Consider the following 16,938-nt stretch of genomic DNA (forward strand, 5'->3'; position numbering starts at 1 on the left):
TTGTAATAACCCCTAAGCTGGTTGGTGGTCCTTTGATGCACACTGCAGCTCCATGAGAAGTAGGAGGCTTGGACATCCATTGTTAAGGAGAGGGCTGGTTTTATCCTCACTGTAATAGTATCCCTGAGTGCTCTGCTTTCCTTTACCCTTGTAGAAGTGAGTAGCAGCCATCATTCAGTGGCAAGGCACGTGTGTTACATGCAAAAGGTCCTATGTTCTGTTCCTGGCATCTCCTTTTACAGAGTATTGGGGCAGGGAAGCTCTTGACTATACTGGGCTAGAAGGATTAACACCCTGGTCAGCTTCATACATTCAGACAGAGGAAAGCCAAGGGCTGTGCCACAGAACAGTGTGGAGGTGGAACCTAAACTGCCCCCTGCCTTGATGAACCTAGTTACCTGGAGGCAGATTCTGTCCCTCTCAGCTGTGTTCTACATTGTGGCATTTCTCTTCCTGCATGGAACTAAGTGGGATCTACTGAGATTCAGCTCCTAGTTTCTTCAAGTGAAATGCCTGTCCTGAAAGGCATTTTATGAGTAGAGGAGAGTGCCTGTATATCTCAGTGGGTTCTAGGGTGGGACTCATGAGGCACAAATCATCTATAAAGCTAAGAGACAACAGGAGTGTTACTGCATGACTAGGAAGCCAGTATATTGAAAACTTGGCAATAGCACAGAATTTGATTTTAGCTGCAGAATTCAATTTCATGAGACTCTCAGTTTTTTTCTTTAAAGCAAGCTTCTAACCCTCATGGGGAGGAGCACAGATTGAAAGCACAGGAGGTAGTCTCATGTAGTTTCAGAAGCCAAAGCTGGATTTGCATTGGCCATGAATTTGGGCTTCTGTGGCCTGCACATCCTCTTCCCATGGCGAGTAGAAGCAAAAGAAACTATACAAAGATGCATATTTGTGTAGGAGTCACAGAATTCAACTTTTCTTGGCACAGTTGGGTTACCATGTCACAGAATGTTTATTAATTGTTAGCAAACAGATAACACCATTGCATTCATGATTAGTACATTTAGAACTTTAGCAACTGTTTTTTGCTGCTGGTGGCAGCAAAAGGCGGAGATTGAAAAGAGAATAGGCTGTGGTGTACCATCCCCTAAAATGGCTTACTGCCAAGTCCTGTTCTTACAGATGGTTTTCATCCAGACCCCTCTCTAGCCTCCAGTATTGTAAAACAGCAGAGGCAGATAATACCAGATGGCCAGATTTGGCCCAGGAGGCAACCATCAACTGACACCTGTATGATAAGGGTATAAAAATACATTTAAAAATGGACAAAATAACTTATTTGTTTTAATGTGAAAAATGTGTTATGATAGTAAGGCATGTATTTCTGGGCAAGAAAAGTTCAAAAATGGAAATGGATATTCTGGTAACAAACAGCAAAAAAGGGGATTTAATATCTATTACAATTAGAGTTCAGGCAGGTACATTTACCTGGCAAGTTCTCTTGCACATGCTGCAATTATTAAATGGAGGCTTCATATGACTGGAGTCTTGTGTAGTCCTGTTACCTTCAATAGGGCTTGCACAGGAGGATATTCCCAGTGGAGCTCACCTAGCATTTCCAGTGTGGAGCTATGAGCAGTTGCCATAGAAGGTGCTAGAGTTTTCTCCTTGCACTTCCCTGAGCCAGGTGTCCAGGTGCTCTGGTTCCTACTAGTCCTATGGCTTATACAGACTAGTTTGAACTTAAGTCTGTACTGCTCACTAAGAGGTCTCATTCCATAAAGAGGTACTTGATTTCCAGTAAATGTCCTGCACTGACCAGTGTTGGGTGCAGGAAACTGCTGTGTGGGTGATTCCTAATGTTAGTCGCTGTTTCCAACATTTCTGCCTGAGTACATCTTGCTGCTTTTGAAAACCACACAGGCATGCCACAAGAGAAAATGTCCAAGGGATTTTTCCCCCTGAACCATTGAAGGAACAGTTTGAAGTATTGTGCATGTGTAATTTTGTCCAGTCCATGGCTGGGGCCAGAACTGTTTAAACAGGGATGACACCTGAGACCCATATCCCAGGCCCAAAGCTTAGGATTAGACCCAGAATCCCCTACCAGAGAGGGAAAGGCCATATAAAATGGAACACATCTCATGGCCCTTTAGAGAGGGAAGACTCTGCCAAACCCTTAAAAATCATGCACACCTTTTTAACTGGCAGATGTCCCTTTGCCTCTTTGCTAACTTAGTGTGGAAGGCCATATTTCTTGGACATACTACAATTTATGTAGTTGTGTGGCACAGGTTGGAATGGGAAGAAGTAGGAGAAAGAGACTCCTCCATCACTTCCAAAGTGTCCATTGATCCTGTGCCTTTGTTCTGCTTTCCAAACCCATCTTCCTATTGCTTTAACCCACCACCATCCAAGTCTTGTCCTAGGATTCTAGTCCTCATCTTGCAAAATACCATTATTGATGGGGTGCCCATGTAATCAGGAAAACATCTTACCAGAGAGAGAAAGAGATTCTGTATGCATAGAAATGTTTAGGACTTCTTAAAAGTCCTATCCTTTTCCGTTCTCTTTTGATCTCAGGTTTGTGAACATGGCCGCATGGCCCCATTTTAGCCACTTCACAGTTCTGTGAGATAGGATAGTCTGAGACATAGTGTGAGGTCATTCAGTGAGCTTCAAGCTGAGCAAAGATATGAACCAGGTCTTCATGGTGAAAATTTGCAGTGCCACTCTGTTTGACAGTTGGGTGCCACCTTTTAAAGCAGCTGGAACTAAGGACTGACAGAATACTGGAAGTAAGCCATAGTTTTCCACCTCCTTTCCTTTACTATCCTTTTGATCCTAGTGCTGCTAGGTGATACCTAGCTGATGCTTGTCCCGCTCTGTTTTATTTCAAGGAAAACTTGTTCGGCAAGTGCAAGTGTAAAGTTCTAAGGGCATTAAGAAGAGGCCTAACTCTGGTCACCATTTGTTTTCTAGCTGTGGTAACTTGAGGTGGCAAATTGAGATAGCTTGATATTGCAAAAATTCAGTGGACCCATTGGTTGTACAGTTAACACATGAACAGAGGTTGAAACAAAGTGTTGTTATTAAGGGCTAGCTATAATGCATGAATGCTGCTATGTTGCTTCAGTACTGCACAGACAAATTTGCTCCATATTTGTGTGAAATGCAAACCCCCTATAAAAAAGTTCTATAGGTTTTTATAATTGTGTCAGTTGATCGGATGGAGTCCTCCATCCTTGTTTCAGGAAATCGGATCCACTGTGCCCCCCCCCACCCCCCACATTTGAAAAGCCAGGAATAGAAGCCAGGTTCTTGGCCACAACTTCACCCCTACTGTAATGAAGATACCTGACTCTTGTGGTCCAAGTTGGGAGCTATTTCTGGGAAGCTATGCATGATGATTTAAAAAGCAGATTTTCACTGAAGTCTTTTTGTGTCCTTTAGGTGGCAGCAGCACCCCACAATGCCAGCTGCCGCCCTGCAGCCAGGTTGCCTCTCTGGGCCACTCTCTTCCTACTGAGACAATCATGTCGAGCCAGCATAGCCATGCTCCCTTCTCCAGCATCCAACCCATGGCTGAACATCAGCAGGTAATTCCCCGGAAAGTCCCCTCACTGCCTTCTTTAGGGCCTCCCAATTCAGCAACCTTCTCTGCAGAGTGTATGCTACTAAGTGCGAGCAGTTCAGCTCACCTCCTTTCCCACTCTCAGTCTGTGACCATACCAGTTATCTGCACAAGGATGGCACAGCTCTAAAGCTCTGTTTTTCAGCTCCCACTATAAGAGCAGCCACAGTTTGAATTGCAGAGAAAGCATGTGGAAGGAGGTAGCACGGGATGAGGTAAATGCCTCATGTGATTATCACTAGGAACAGCCGTGACACATGGTGAAAGCCACTTGACCGAAGCCCAGCACAAGCAGCGGTTCTTCGGCACCCCATGGGGAAGGCTACAGTTGGGAAGCACGCTGCACCTGCTAGGTGCTCTCTCTCTCTCTCGTGAACCTTTTTCTTACAGCCAGGGAAATGGCATAACAGAAAACAGCTTTTTCATTGGTACAGGGTACAGCACTGCTGCATCTCCACTGTTCATAGGCTGCTGATCTGCATTCTTGCAGCCCCTTCACAGAGGCATTCAAAGAGTCATCATCTCAGCCCTTGCTTTCAGGTCCCCACAACCTGTTTTTTTTTTCTCTTGTCCAGCAGATCATGCCAGATCTGGCCATTCTGCAGAGAAGGATCCCACTCACCTTTCGGGACTCTGCTACAGCCCCACTACGCAAGCTGTCCGTGGACCTTATCAAAACTTACAAACATATCAATGAGGTAAGAGGACTCTCTTCACAGTGGCAGAACTGACTAGTTCATAAACCCAGAATGGTACCTTTTCTTTCCTTCATTCTGCATATGAGTAGTACCATTCTTTATCTCTTATCCTGCCAAGAGAGACCAAGAAACTTAGTTTACCTCCTCAGGCTGGCATGAGAAAGTGCAACTTCCACCCACCCTTTCTTTATGTAAGGCCCTGATCCTGCCTTTCCTTGCCAGGTCTACTATGCCAAGAAGAAACGCCGAGCCCTGCAAGTGGCGCCTGAGGACACCAGCACCAAAAAGGAGCGTAAAGTGCACAATGAGGGTTATGATGACGACAACTATGATTACATAGTCCGCAATGGAGAGCGCTGGCTGGAACGCTATGAAATAGATTCGCTGATCGGCAAGGGGTCCTTTGGACAGGTTAGAGAGCCCTAATAAAGGGAACAGTAATTCATTTTTTATACAGGGAGTTACTGAACATGTAAATACATCAATCACTATGACAATCTGATAAATTCATTCATTTGCATTTCATACTCTGCACAAGGATATAATTATAATAATATTAATCAGTTTAATGTATTTGGTATGTATAATTTTAATGATTTTGGTGAGCTAACTCTTGTGACACTGGTTCAACACTGGTTGCAGTGTTGCAGATTATCCCTCCTGAGCAGATGTGCCTCTTGTCAAATCAGTGTGCCCTGCATTCATAGTAACACAGTGACTATGTGCATGCAGGACACAGAGGAATACTACAACATTACCCTTCTTACGTTGTGTCCTGGGTTCACTCATTTGCAGGGTAACAGCACATGTGGTTTCCACATGCCTCCAGATTTCCTCCAGATGGTGTCAGGTATCCCATCAGCTCCTGTAGCTCAGAATCAGTCCCAGCTTGCACTGCTCTTGCTGGCTCCACCTGCCTTTCCCTCTTTGGTCCACATACTCCTCTTGGTGTGTTCTCACCTAGCTGCCTTTTTCCTGCTGCTTCATGAGGTAACTGCTTGCTCACTAGAGAAGCACTCTTGCTATAGAGGAGTGTCGCAGGAACATTTTCCACCGTTGCTCCCCTCTAAGTCAGCACACAAGCATTCCCTCCCACATAGCCACCTCTGCCCCTTCCTTTGCTTCACATGTATCCACTCCACACACACACCTCTGCACAGGACGTGCACAGGACTTACACATGCTGCCAGGAGCAGCCCCCCACCCCCCAGCCAAGAACACCCAGGGCATCTCGTGGGCAGGCCATGCCAGGGAAGAAAGAAGCACATCTTACCAGAATGGCTTTCCAGCTGCATGGAGAAGTTTTCTGGCTGGCTGCAGGGAATGTGTGTGTCAGTCAGCTGTGGCAGGGGACAATGGGACTTGTCGACTACCCTGGGAATGGCAGGGGCAGGAGAGAGAGCAGGAGACCTGGGCTACTCGGGGTGATTGCCCTGATGATGATGCCCATGCACAGCTGCCTTCACAAGAGGGAGAGCACTGGCTCCTTGAGTAGACCAAACACTTCAAAGAGCTGCTTCAACAATGGGCAGCAATCGGAGTGGAGTGCCAGGTGCGGCTGCCTTGGCAAACTCTGCTGCTAGAGATGGCACGGTGCAATGCCTTGCTGCCTCTGATATTCCAGAACTGTGACTGGACATTAGGAAAGCCAGGACAGAAGGAAAAAGCACCACGAGGCAGCCAATCCAAGTGTGGCTGCAGCTGCCTCCGTAGTTGCTTGGCAGAAGAGGATAGCAAAAAATGGAGGCTGGAGCATCTGCTGCCACTGCAGCCACTCTTGCCACCAAACTTGATGGCAGAAAGACAGAAACCAGGGGAAAACACTGTAACTGGGTTCACGTATAAACAGTAAGCAGTGCTGAAGCATGGAAACCTTACAACAAACCATTGATTCTCCGTAGAGATTGAAGGTAACCAAATGGACCACACTTGACCATGCTTGCTGATTTCAAACTATCCATTCCTGACATGGCTTGTTGTTGTGTGTGGACACAGCCAATGCATGTCATCTGCTCAAACGGAGAACTGCTGCAGTGGAGTGATATACTATGCTTTATATACAGAAGGCTTCAGCTTCAATCCCTAGCATCACCAGTTCAAAGGGTGATAAAGGGACTGTGTCTGAAACCTTCAGGAACCACTACCAGTCAGTGTAAACAGTACTGAGTTTGGTGAACCAATGGTCTGATTGGGCATAAAGATAACTTTCTGTGTCCTTATCTGGTTTGTGTAGCTGGTCTGTGAGGTTCCCTACCATTCTAAGCTAAGCTTCCTTTTGGGATGCCCATTTGAGTATTTGTTATGCCCTGTACTACTTTGACTTGGTAGCTATTCATAGGGTCAGCTCACCAACATAGAACATGGCAATACTATTGAATTATTTGATCCTGATTTATTTTTTCCCCTTCTCCTAGGTGGTGAAGGCCTATGACCAACAGGCTCAGGAGTGGGTGGCTATTAAGATAATCAAGAACAAAAAGGCATTTCTGAGTCAGGCTCAGATTGAATTGCGGTTGCTGGAACTTATGAACCAGCATGACACTGAGATGAAATACTACATTGGTAAGAGTTTGTAGGGAACACTGTCTTTGATATGATGGAAAGGTATTTTGGGAATTAGTTGAGAAGCATGTGAGTCAAAGTCAGCACTGCTGAGATGCACATAAAATGAGGCCCAGGGTTTCCTAAGGAGGCTCTGCATGACATAGCGAAACTGCAAGATGGAAGAAGGACTGGTTGGACTATGAGCTGGAGGCAGATGCCTAAGAGAGATTTGTCCCTCATTCGGTATATGTGGGTGTGGTGAATCCAGTGGGAGATGGTCATGCTGGACACTCAAAGGGGTTAACTATTTGTGAGAGTTGCTTGCAGGGTGATATCAGAGCATTAATGGGGAGCTACAGTGTACGAGCAGTGCCACCACTATACCTTCTCCCACTTTCCACTGTGTTTCCAGTGCACTTGAAGCGGCATTTCATGTTCCGGAGCCATCTGTGCCTGGTGTTTGAGTTGCTGTCCTACAACCTCTATGACCTGCTCCGTAACACCAACTTCCGTGGCGTCTCTCTCAACCTCACACGCAAGTTTGCCCAGCAGCTGTGCACTGCTCTGCTCTTCCTGGCCACACCTGAGCTCAGCATTATCCACTGTGACCTTAAGCCTGAGAACATCCTGCTCTGCAACCCCAAGCGCAGTGCTATCAAGATCGTGGACTTTGGCAGCTCCTGCCAGCTGGGCCAGCGAGTGAGTTTCCCTAGCTTTGATCTCTTCAAGTGCAACCCTTCCCAAAGTGTCAGATGCTGTCAAGGTAGTTGACACTGGCATTTCCTGTCAGCCTGAACAGCTTACCTCTTTCTCTAGATTGCCTTCCATTTTATTTATTTATTTATCTTTGGATTTATATCCTGCCTTTTTCCTACAAAGGGCTCAAGGCAGCTTACATCTCCTCCTCCATCCTACATGAAAGCTTGGAAGGTACTGGACCAACTGGTCCAACCAGATGTCAGTACTGGCTAACATCTGTCAGAAAGCAACCGAGACATGTCTCCCTGTTGCCCTGATCTTCCAGTCCCTTCAGTGCAGCCGATGGTTGTCTTGCCTTTTGTCTCTGCAGATCTACCAGTACATCCAGAGCCGATTTTACCGCTCACCTGAAGTGCTACTAGGCATGCCTTATGACCTGGCAATTGACATGTGGTCCCTAGGCTGCATCCTCGTGGAGATGCACACAGGGGAGCCCCTCTTCAGTGGTGCCAATGAAGTAAGTAGGGAGAAGAAAGCAAGTATGTTTCAGAGGGCTGGTTGTAGCAACTAGCCTCTAGCCAGGAGCACTGCTGGATGTTTTGGGTTGCACCACCATGTCAAGACAAAGGGTAGTAAATAAACTTGCATGTCTTGACTTGAGTTGCAGGAGTGGAAATGTCCCGAGTGCCATCACAGGAAGTGTGATGTGAGGACATAAATATGTGGATGGACTTAGAAGGCTAGCAGAGAAACAAGGAGATTGGGAGCCCATGGGGAGACCTGCAAAGCTGATAACTGCTAATTCTATGCCTTTCCAATGCAGGCAGACCAGATGAGCCGGATTGTGGAGGTATTGGGACTGCCACCCCCTCACATGTTGGAGCAGGCTCCCAAAGCTCGGAAATACTTTGAAAAGTTGCCTGAGGGGGGCTGGGTCCTCCGGCGAGGCAAAGATGGCAGGAAGGTAAAATTTATCACTGCTTTCTCCTCTGCAACCCTTTCCCTTCTCCTTTCATAGTCTCAGTTGCTCTCCCTTTCAGAGAGGTTAAGACAGTGTGCTAGAGGAACATTTACTAGATCAATGCATGTTAAATTTATCTTAAGTGACAATATTTGCAGGCTGCTTAGATGATATTCTGCTGTGACATATCTTTGAGAACCCTGAAGAAGCAGGTTATAAGATTGTTGTGATGAAACTTTATTCCACCATTTTTCATTCAGAGTAGCACTGCTGGGTTTGGCTTGATTTTTCCAGGGATGGAAAGTTACTTTCCAGTGTCCCTCTGCAAGTGTCTCTTCACACATTCAGGCCTTCTTTCCTTCTTCCTCAGAGTTCTACCTTCAGAAGATAGTTTGAGGAACCAAACATTGAAAAGGCATTGAGCAAGAGTAGCTATCAGGCCCATGTTAAGCCTTACATGATAGAACTGATATCAGTTTCTGATAGAACTGCTTGGGATATATAATCTGCTTAGAGGGGCCTCCGGCCAATTTAGCAGAAAATAAGTCTTAAAAATAAATAAAATATCGCTTCCATTTTCCAAATGCAAAATGCAGTTGTTCTCCAAACACCCCCTCCCTCTTAATGCTACTGATTTTTTTGACTACTTTAGTGCAAACGTACTGCTGTTCATGTCTTGTAGGATTACAAGGTTCCAGGAACACGGCGACTGCATGAAGTGTTGGGAGTAGAGAGTGGGGGCCCAGGTGGGCGTCGTGCAGGAGAGCACGGCCATTCACCTTCTGATTACCTGAAGTTCAAGGACTTGGTGCTGCGCATGCTGGACTATGAACCCCGTAGCCGCATCACTCCCTTCTATGCCCTGCAGCACAACTTCTTCAAGAAAACTGCTGATGAGGGCACCAACACGAGCGCCAGCACCTCACCCAGCCTGGGCACGGAGCACAGCCACTCCACCAGCACCACCAGTTCTGTGTCCAGTTCTGGTATGTATCTCTCCTCCTCTTTCCTCTCCAGCTTCTGCTTTTACCATCCTCAGTAAGCTCCTCTTTCTCAACATAAAAGGCAGGGGCATCTCACCGTTCCAAGCATCTCCTGTCCCAGATGTAGCTTGGAGCGGCAGATGTCAAATGTTGTTTTCTCCCATCCTGTGCCTCTGACACCGATTTTTCTGCGACAGGTGGTTCCAGTGGTTCTTCCAATGACAACCGTGGTTACCGTTACAGCAATCGTTACTACGGCAGCATGGGTACTGTGCATGCAGACTGCGAAATGCAAAGTCCCCAAGTAGGTTTTGTGCCAGACCCTCCCTCCCCGTGTCCTTCGTATAACTGCAGCCCTGATCCTCCCCCCGCCGCTTGACATGCACGTCCCTCATCCTCTCACGCACCTCTTTTATGTTGTTGCAGGCACCCCCTCAGCAGCAGATGCGTCTCTGGGCCAGCGGTGACAGCGAGAGTATTCCTCACATCTTACCTCACAAGCCCACACCCAGCCAGGCCATGCCATGTTTCCCCCCCAGTGGGCACCCTCCATACCAGCGCCCTCCGCTGCAACTGTCTCCCCCACTCCCCGAGGCCATGGAGGTGTCACTGGGCCCTCGCCATCTGGACTGCAACCCGACTGGGCTGGGCTCCTCATCCTTGCACTTGGGCGCCTCAGCCTTCCGGACTAGGACTGCTGGTGGCTCGCGCCCTGAGGGACTTGGCCTCAACTATCCTCTGCGCGGGCGTGGGCACCGAGACACTGACGAGACTGCACTGATGGGTGTCTGTGTGCCCCAGGGCACAGCTGCCAGCTCCTGATGATGGACTGGCCCGGCAGGCTAGGAGCCAGTGCCCGGTGAGAGCACTCCCTTGTTGCACCAGAGCCTGGACGGGCCAGGACTGACTGTAGGGCAGGGAACCAGTGCCCACAGAGCACTTCTCCATATGTGAGAATCTGAGTGGGCCAGGACTTGTGGTGGGATGATGGGTGAGGTTGCCTGGCTGTGGCCAGTCTAGAGGCCAGGTCCTGTTGCTACCCAGGACCCTGCTGCAAGTGATCAGCATTGGTGGGGGAGGGGGGAGGGGGAGGGGGGAGAGGGCAGGGGGAAGCATGTGGAGCCAGCATCCTACCGCCCTTGCAGCCTGGATGCCGCCTTCCCCTTTTTGGTCAGGGCTTTCTCTGACTTACGTGGTCCTTCCTGGCCACAAGCCCCTCTTGAATCACTCAGCGACATGTGGCCTGCCAGCCATTCCCTTCCCTGGTGCGAGAGATTTCGACATTCTGTGCTCGGATGGATGGACAGAGAGACTCCTGTGCACTATGCGGACTGAATGGGCTTGATGCCCTGTGTGGTCCCATGGGAATTGCTGCTAAAACTTCCCCCTGCTTGGAAATAAAGGGTTGCCCCAACCAGCGAATGTTTATGCTGACTCATATGCAGCCATCTTGTACCTGCCTCTTGTTCTGTGTACTCGAGGGGGGACAGTGCCTAGGTCTGCGTGCTGGCATCACTGTGGTGTAACCACACATGCCACAATAGTTTAGGTGGGTGGCGAAGTAGGACTTGAGCTGACCCCGGCTGTGAACTTTTAACTCTGCCTTACTTGAGCTCCTGCATGTTTGCACAGGATTCAGCCTTCTGAGCTCTGGCTGTTTCCTTAAGATTCTGCTTTCTTAAGTAGGAAGTGTGGAAGCTGTGCAGAGAATGAAGGATGCGACCTGTATTACTGTTCCTTGTCACTTGGGATTAACCTGTAAGGTTAATACACAAACAGGCACCAACATGCCAATTTCATGACTATCAAAAGCAGAAAACAAAAACAACTTTTTAGTCAGGTAAGAAACTGCAGCATCAAGGCCAAAGATCTCCTGGAGAAGTTGTCTCTGCATTCACTTGTTACTTGCTGGGTGCTGCCTTGCTTGCAGCTGGATAAAGGGGCTAGTATCTGACTGGAGTTAAAGAAGCTTGTCTTAGTACTCTAGCAGGACTGTGTCTTTTTCTACTCGAGCAGTTCCGTTCAACTGCTGCTTCAGCGGGATGAGATTCAGCTGGGTCTTAGAACAAGGAGGAGCCCTGTCAGAAAAAACGGAGCTGCCAGTTGCACAGAACCCTGGAATCACTGCATGTTTCAACTTAATATGATCGCAGCAGTACAGCCAACGCAAAGGCAAGCATGTTGCTCTGGAACAAACTGGCCTGTAGCACTGGAACAAGATGTCAGTTCTGTTTGTTCTCTTGCAGCAGAGCACATGATCCCAAGCCCAGTTGCTGTCGGGCAAAATGTGATGGCTGGACCAAAATGTTAAGTAGTTTCCATCAGTCATGCACTGCCTTTTTTAGTCCAGAAATGTATCAGTATATACTAGCTGTACGCTCAGGAATCATATATTCATTCAGATACACACAGGCCTATGCCTACTGTGCAACAGCTGAATACTTAAAAATGGGATTCAGTATTCTTAAAATTTCAGCTTTTTTTTTTTTTAAACCTTGTCTTAGTTTTAGACTGATTTAAAAATTAAGAGAATTCATAGTGAAACTTCTGAAGCCGGCGGGCAATTCCCTTAGTGCCCCTCACCCACCTGTCTTCACCCTCACCCTTTGTGAATCGTGAACCATTACATAAGGTTTATGCAGAACCCAGTGCTGCTTTTGTAAGTACAGACTCCCTTCAGAGTGGAATGTGCACGGCCTTTGCATATGAACTGATTGAGAGGTTTGCTGCCTGGGCTAGTGCAGGGACTGAGTAGAGCTGTTTGTCAGTTAGGAAAGATGAGCTGTAGCAGTAGCAATGGCTGTAGATAGGCTGACTAAAAATTATGACTGTACTTAGGGCAAACTTCATCGCAGATGGGAAACTCTGGGCACTCGGTGGTACTTCTAGAAAGAATAATTTGCTGCTGGAAGAAAGAGCATCCTCAGCCATGGCCACTTAATAGCATGTAAGTACCACCAAACATTGCAAGCTCTGCAGATTTTGGATGCTGGTCCTATCCTTAATTCTGAGTGGAATAAATAGTTTGTTATACAATTGACTCAAACAGGCTTTTATAGCTAATTGCTTAACTTTGGAATGAATGTATTCCATTAGTTACTGACCCCCATTTAAATGATGTTTAGAAGAAATCTCTATTCTGGCTTCCCTTTCCCCCACAGCACATGCAATGGGGCTCAGATTTCCATACACTGTCATCCATCTATATCCTTCAGAGTGAGTTCATACAGTTAAAATGAGAGTGAATAGTTTTATCACCTCCACCTTGTCTCCTCTGTGTTTTAAATAATTACAGCTGCTGTTCTTACCAGTTCAGGCAATGTGTTTCAGGAAGTAGTTGCTGTTACCATAGGATATCCTAACTAGATTTCATTGTATGTTGTGGGAAGTTCTCTCTGTATTTAAAGATACTTGATATAGATTAGTAGTTCCTCTATAACTTTACAACCAAGACTTATCTAGTCAGTGAGAAAAACCCTTAGGTTCCATATCCGTCCTTATAATCACAGCTTTTCCTCATCTCAAAATGTACCATTTACTTTAATGAACAGTTGGTCATTAGCTGGAGCCAGAAGTTTATGCTTGCCAATGTACTACCTGGAGCACCTTAAAAGGGGAAGGATGAACTAAGAAAAGCCATTCTGGATAATGCTGAACATCCATTTAGTCTAACACTCCATATACTTGGTGGCAAACCAGCTGCCCACAGGATCCCTCAAGCAGGATGGGTGCAAGATCTCCTGCCCAAGCTCTTCAGCATCTGGTGTATGCAGGCATGCGGCCTCTGGTAAGGTCCCATGGGTGTATGGGGGGTAGCATATAGCCAGCAAGGCTAGTTACCACTGATAGCCTCCTACCTCATGAATCTGTCCAATCCCTTTTTAAAACCATCCAGATCGGAAGCCATCACCACTTCCCATGACAGCAAACTCCATAGTTTAACTATAGGCTGTGCAAAGAAGTACGTTTATCTGTCCTAAACTTCCCACCCATTACCTTCCTAGGGTGACCCCAGTTCAAGTGTTAAAATGTCTTCCTCTCCACTTTCTCCATGTCATTTCTCCACTTACCTTTTTTCTAAACGAAACAGTTCTGGTTGTAGCTGACCCTTACAGGGGAACTGCTCCAGCCCCCTGATCATTTTTTAACCCTGAGTTGTATTTTTCCAACTCAGTAATGTCTTTTTTCACATAAGGTGACCAGAACCGAGTTGCACTAAAGATTTGTATAACGGAAAGTAAGATTCTGGCAGTCCTATTTTCTATTCCATTCCTAATTATGCCTAGCATGGTGTTTGCCTTCTTCACAGCAGCTGAGCACTGGGCCCGCATTTTCATTGAGCTGCTCACCTCTACTTCAAGATCTCTGTCTTGCTCAGTCACTGCTAGATGGATCTGTGTTTCACATGTGGGGGTTTAAGGATGCTGTACAGGGATTCACGGATACCATGACTGAAGCAAGCACACATGCAATTTGGAAGAAGGCACAGTGGAAAAACTGAATGCCAAATGCCTTTATATCAGGGACTGTACATTAATAATGTTTAAGTATGGGGCTTACAAGAAAATGACCCTATAGTTTAGTTCTTGCTCAGGTTTACATAAGCAGAACACCACACCCGTCTCCAAACACTTGCTATGTCTGAGGTATCCTCCTAAGCACAAGCAGTTTCCACATACAATGTGGCCAGTGATCTAATCTCGGGCTGCACACATTCTTTCATTAATGGTAAGTGTGGTGAAGAAAACCTCACTCTAACAGTATGGGACTCCTGGGAAGAGAAAGAGCCACGCTCCCCATTTATTATTGTTGGAATACTGGTACCCACTGCTGACCCCCAAAGGTAGATCATGCAAACTAAGCTACTTCTCTTCATTCGTTTATTGGGAGTCACCTCGTTGGCCACTACGAGAAGCAGGCTATTAGGTCAAAGAAACTAATGGTGATCCTGTGGCCTATTTATATACTGCCCAAGTCGTACTACGAGATCAGTCTGCAGCTGGGAGACTTGGTTTTGTTTCTCACTAATGGTTCACAGAATTGTCACGACTTGCAGTCCACCGTGATTTTTCTAAAACCAACTAAGGAAGTAGCCATTGTCGTATCTGGTAGCAAAATCCATTTGTTAACTATGCATTGGTTGAAATAGTACAACGAGCCATCTGGTAGTCCTGAAATTTTTTGGGATTGGTTTCATTGGCAGTTTTAAACCTTGATATTATAAGAATCACCAGCTGCCACCTCCACACCGTACACTGTGGCTGTGCTCATGGAATGGCTGCATTGTCAGAACCCTGGAAGACGCATGGCCCGTTGGACTGACTTCCAAATCACCATGGCTTCCAGAACCCATATGCTGCTTTGTAGGGTTCTGGGGTGGTTTGAACTCCACCATCCCTGCCACACTTCTGACCAAGGTTCAGACAACCTGCACACTGTGAGGGTAATGAGACAAATGGTAGAGTGTACAACTGCATTCAGCAACAGGGAAAAGAACCTACTAGTTAGAGGTTGCGTGAATCTGACTAATCAGAATCTTGATGACTAAACTACCAAATGCTGTAGGTCACTCATGTATGTATTGTTGCCATTTTCTGCACCAGTCTACAATATTCTTCTGAAATAGGACAACCAAAACTATACAATATTACAGGGCATGAACAGCTGTCTATACTCCATCATACTGAACCAACTAAGTACCATGTATGCGGGCTGGCTCTGGCTGTCCGAGATTTTAAGTGCAGCAGCACCACCATAAATTTATATAAGGTATTTTAACACTGGTAGTTCTATTTCAATGTCTTTCTTACTAATTACCACCATGAAATTAATCTTTCAGTAGTGCTAGCCTCTAGGTCTGCATTTTCATTCCACAGCAACCCCCAAGAGTCATCTGCAGGTTAATTAGCAATATATGTAAGGAAACATTTTGCCCACTATACTTCCTTATATTGAACTTCATCTGCTAGTTTAGGGAGACCTTTTTGAGCTCTACTGTTCATTTAGGTTTTAACTATCTTGGATCACTTGGGTTTTAACCATCTATACTGAGAAATGTCCATTTATTCCTAGTTTGTTCTTAGATCAGTTGTCAGAGGGCCCACCCTTTATTCTATGGCAAGAGTCTTTGAGGGATTTTGACAAAAGATGTTTTACAATCCAAAGATACAGCATCACTGGATATTCCATCCACATGTTTCTTTACACACTTAAACTTTAAAGAGGGTGGATTCCCTTTGTAGAAACCATGCTGAATCTTCTTTTGTAAGACTTCTCCTCAAAAATAATGTTTTCCATTGTTTTACTCAGCACAGATATTAAGCAAAGTAGCTTATAAATTTCTGGATCCTGTTTTTAAAGTTGGTGCTGTATTGGCTACCTTTTCAGTCTTTTGGTATGAAGATGGAGGTTAGGAACAATTTACAAATTTATATTAGATGACCAGTAGTTTTCAACTTTAAAAATCTTGGCACCATTCTTTGCTTCAGTTCTTGAGATTCCTCCCTAGAAAATGCCAGTCCTGGAACAGGTATCAATCCACTATCTTGTACACTGATAAAACAGGAAGAATTCAAACAGTTCTTCATTCTCCTTTTAACACATCTTTCACTCAGTTTTAATTTAACAACTGAACTGGTTCCCTGACAATGTTTCTGTTCATCATCCACACTGGCATCTTTAGAACTTCTTAATCTGTGCTTAGCCAAACTTCTGTAATTGCGGTTTTTAATTTCTCCCCGAAACAACTGGCAATTTTGACCCACTTGCTTTTCCCTTTCAAATACTCTTTAAACACCCCCTCCCCCAAGCTTTGTTTACTTTGCAAGTCTCCTCTTTTTTTAAAATCCAACTCCTGGGCTTCCTTGGCAATTTCCCACTTATATGCTGAGTTTGAAGGCATTGTGACATAAGCTGCACAGTTCAGAGACTGCTTCTCTGGTCAAGCGTCTATGCCATTCTTTCAACTAAAATATGAAAGGCATCCCTCTGAAGTTAACTGGTTCAACACCACTTAGATCTTGCACCAGGTCCTGCATTCTGCTTACGGCCCTCATACCAACCATGCAGGCTGCCCACCGGCTTCTGCTTGACCACTGTTAGAAGCAACATGCTAGACTAGATAGATCCTTGGTCTGTCCTGGAGGGATCTTGAGATGTTCTTGCTAAGAGGGCTCAGGCAATTATACTTGTCACATTCACCTTGCACATTAATGCAACAACTTTTATTCCATCTATGACTAATAACACCTTTTTGTGATGCTTAAGGTATTTTAACCTATTGAAAAACTATAATTGTATCAGAATGCTGTATGATAGATCCCTTCCATTACTGGGTGGAATTTGTTTATCAAAAAGTAAAAGTTAGGGGTTTGGAGGTGGTATTATGCATGGAAAAATTGTCCTCACATAGTCCATGATCAATACAAACTATGGCCTACTCATCTGCCCTCTGAGGCTGAG

General features: G+C 45.8%; 1 protein-coding gene across 3 annotated transcripts in view; it reads left to right on the forward strand.

The window, feature by feature from the left end:
• DYRK1B (dual specificity tyrosine phosphorylation regulated kinase 1B) overlaps window positions 1–15,255 on the forward strand; it is a 33,305-nt gene extending 18,050 nt beyond the window's left edge. Inside the window, exons 2-12 of one of the 3 annotated variants that reach the window (XM_044434872.1) lie at window positions 3,412–3,557; window positions 4,168–4,290; window positions 4,513–4,701; window positions 6,705–6,852; window positions 7,247–7,533; window positions 7,904–8,050; window positions 8,357–8,497; window positions 9,177–9,480; window positions 9,675–9,781; window positions 9,904–10,336; window positions 11,164–15,255. In XM_044434872.1, the coding sequence (XP_044290807.1) occupies window positions 3,495–3,557; window positions 4,168–4,290; window positions 4,513–4,701; window positions 6,705–6,852; window positions 7,247–7,533; window positions 7,904–8,050; window positions 8,357–8,497; window positions 9,177–9,480; window positions 9,675–9,781; window positions 9,904–10,299 (1,905 nt within the window). In that variant the 5' untranslated portion in view covers window positions 3,412–3,494 and the 3' untranslated portion in view covers window positions 10,300–10,336; window positions 11,164–15,255. Of the gene's footprint in view, window positions 1–3,411; window positions 3,558–4,167; window positions 4,291–4,512; window positions 4,702–6,704; window positions 6,853–7,246; window positions 7,534–7,903; window positions 8,051–8,356; window positions 8,498–9,176; window positions 9,481–9,674; window positions 9,782–9,903; window positions 10,337–11,160 lie in introns of all 3 variants that reach the window. The other 2 variants (XM_044434870.1, XM_044434871.1) reach the window with 2 other exon arrangements.
• The last annotated feature ends 1,683 nt before the right edge of the window (window positions 15,256–16,938 follow it).

This window comes from Varanus komodoensis, unplaced genomic scaffold, assembly GCF_004798865.1.
Source record: "Varanus komodoensis strain SLA01 unplaced genomic scaffold, ASM479886v1 scaffold29_1, whole genome shotgun sequence".
NCBI classification, from domain to species: Eukaryota; Metazoa; Chordata; class Lepidosauria; order Squamata; family Varanidae; genus Varanus; species Varanus komodoensis.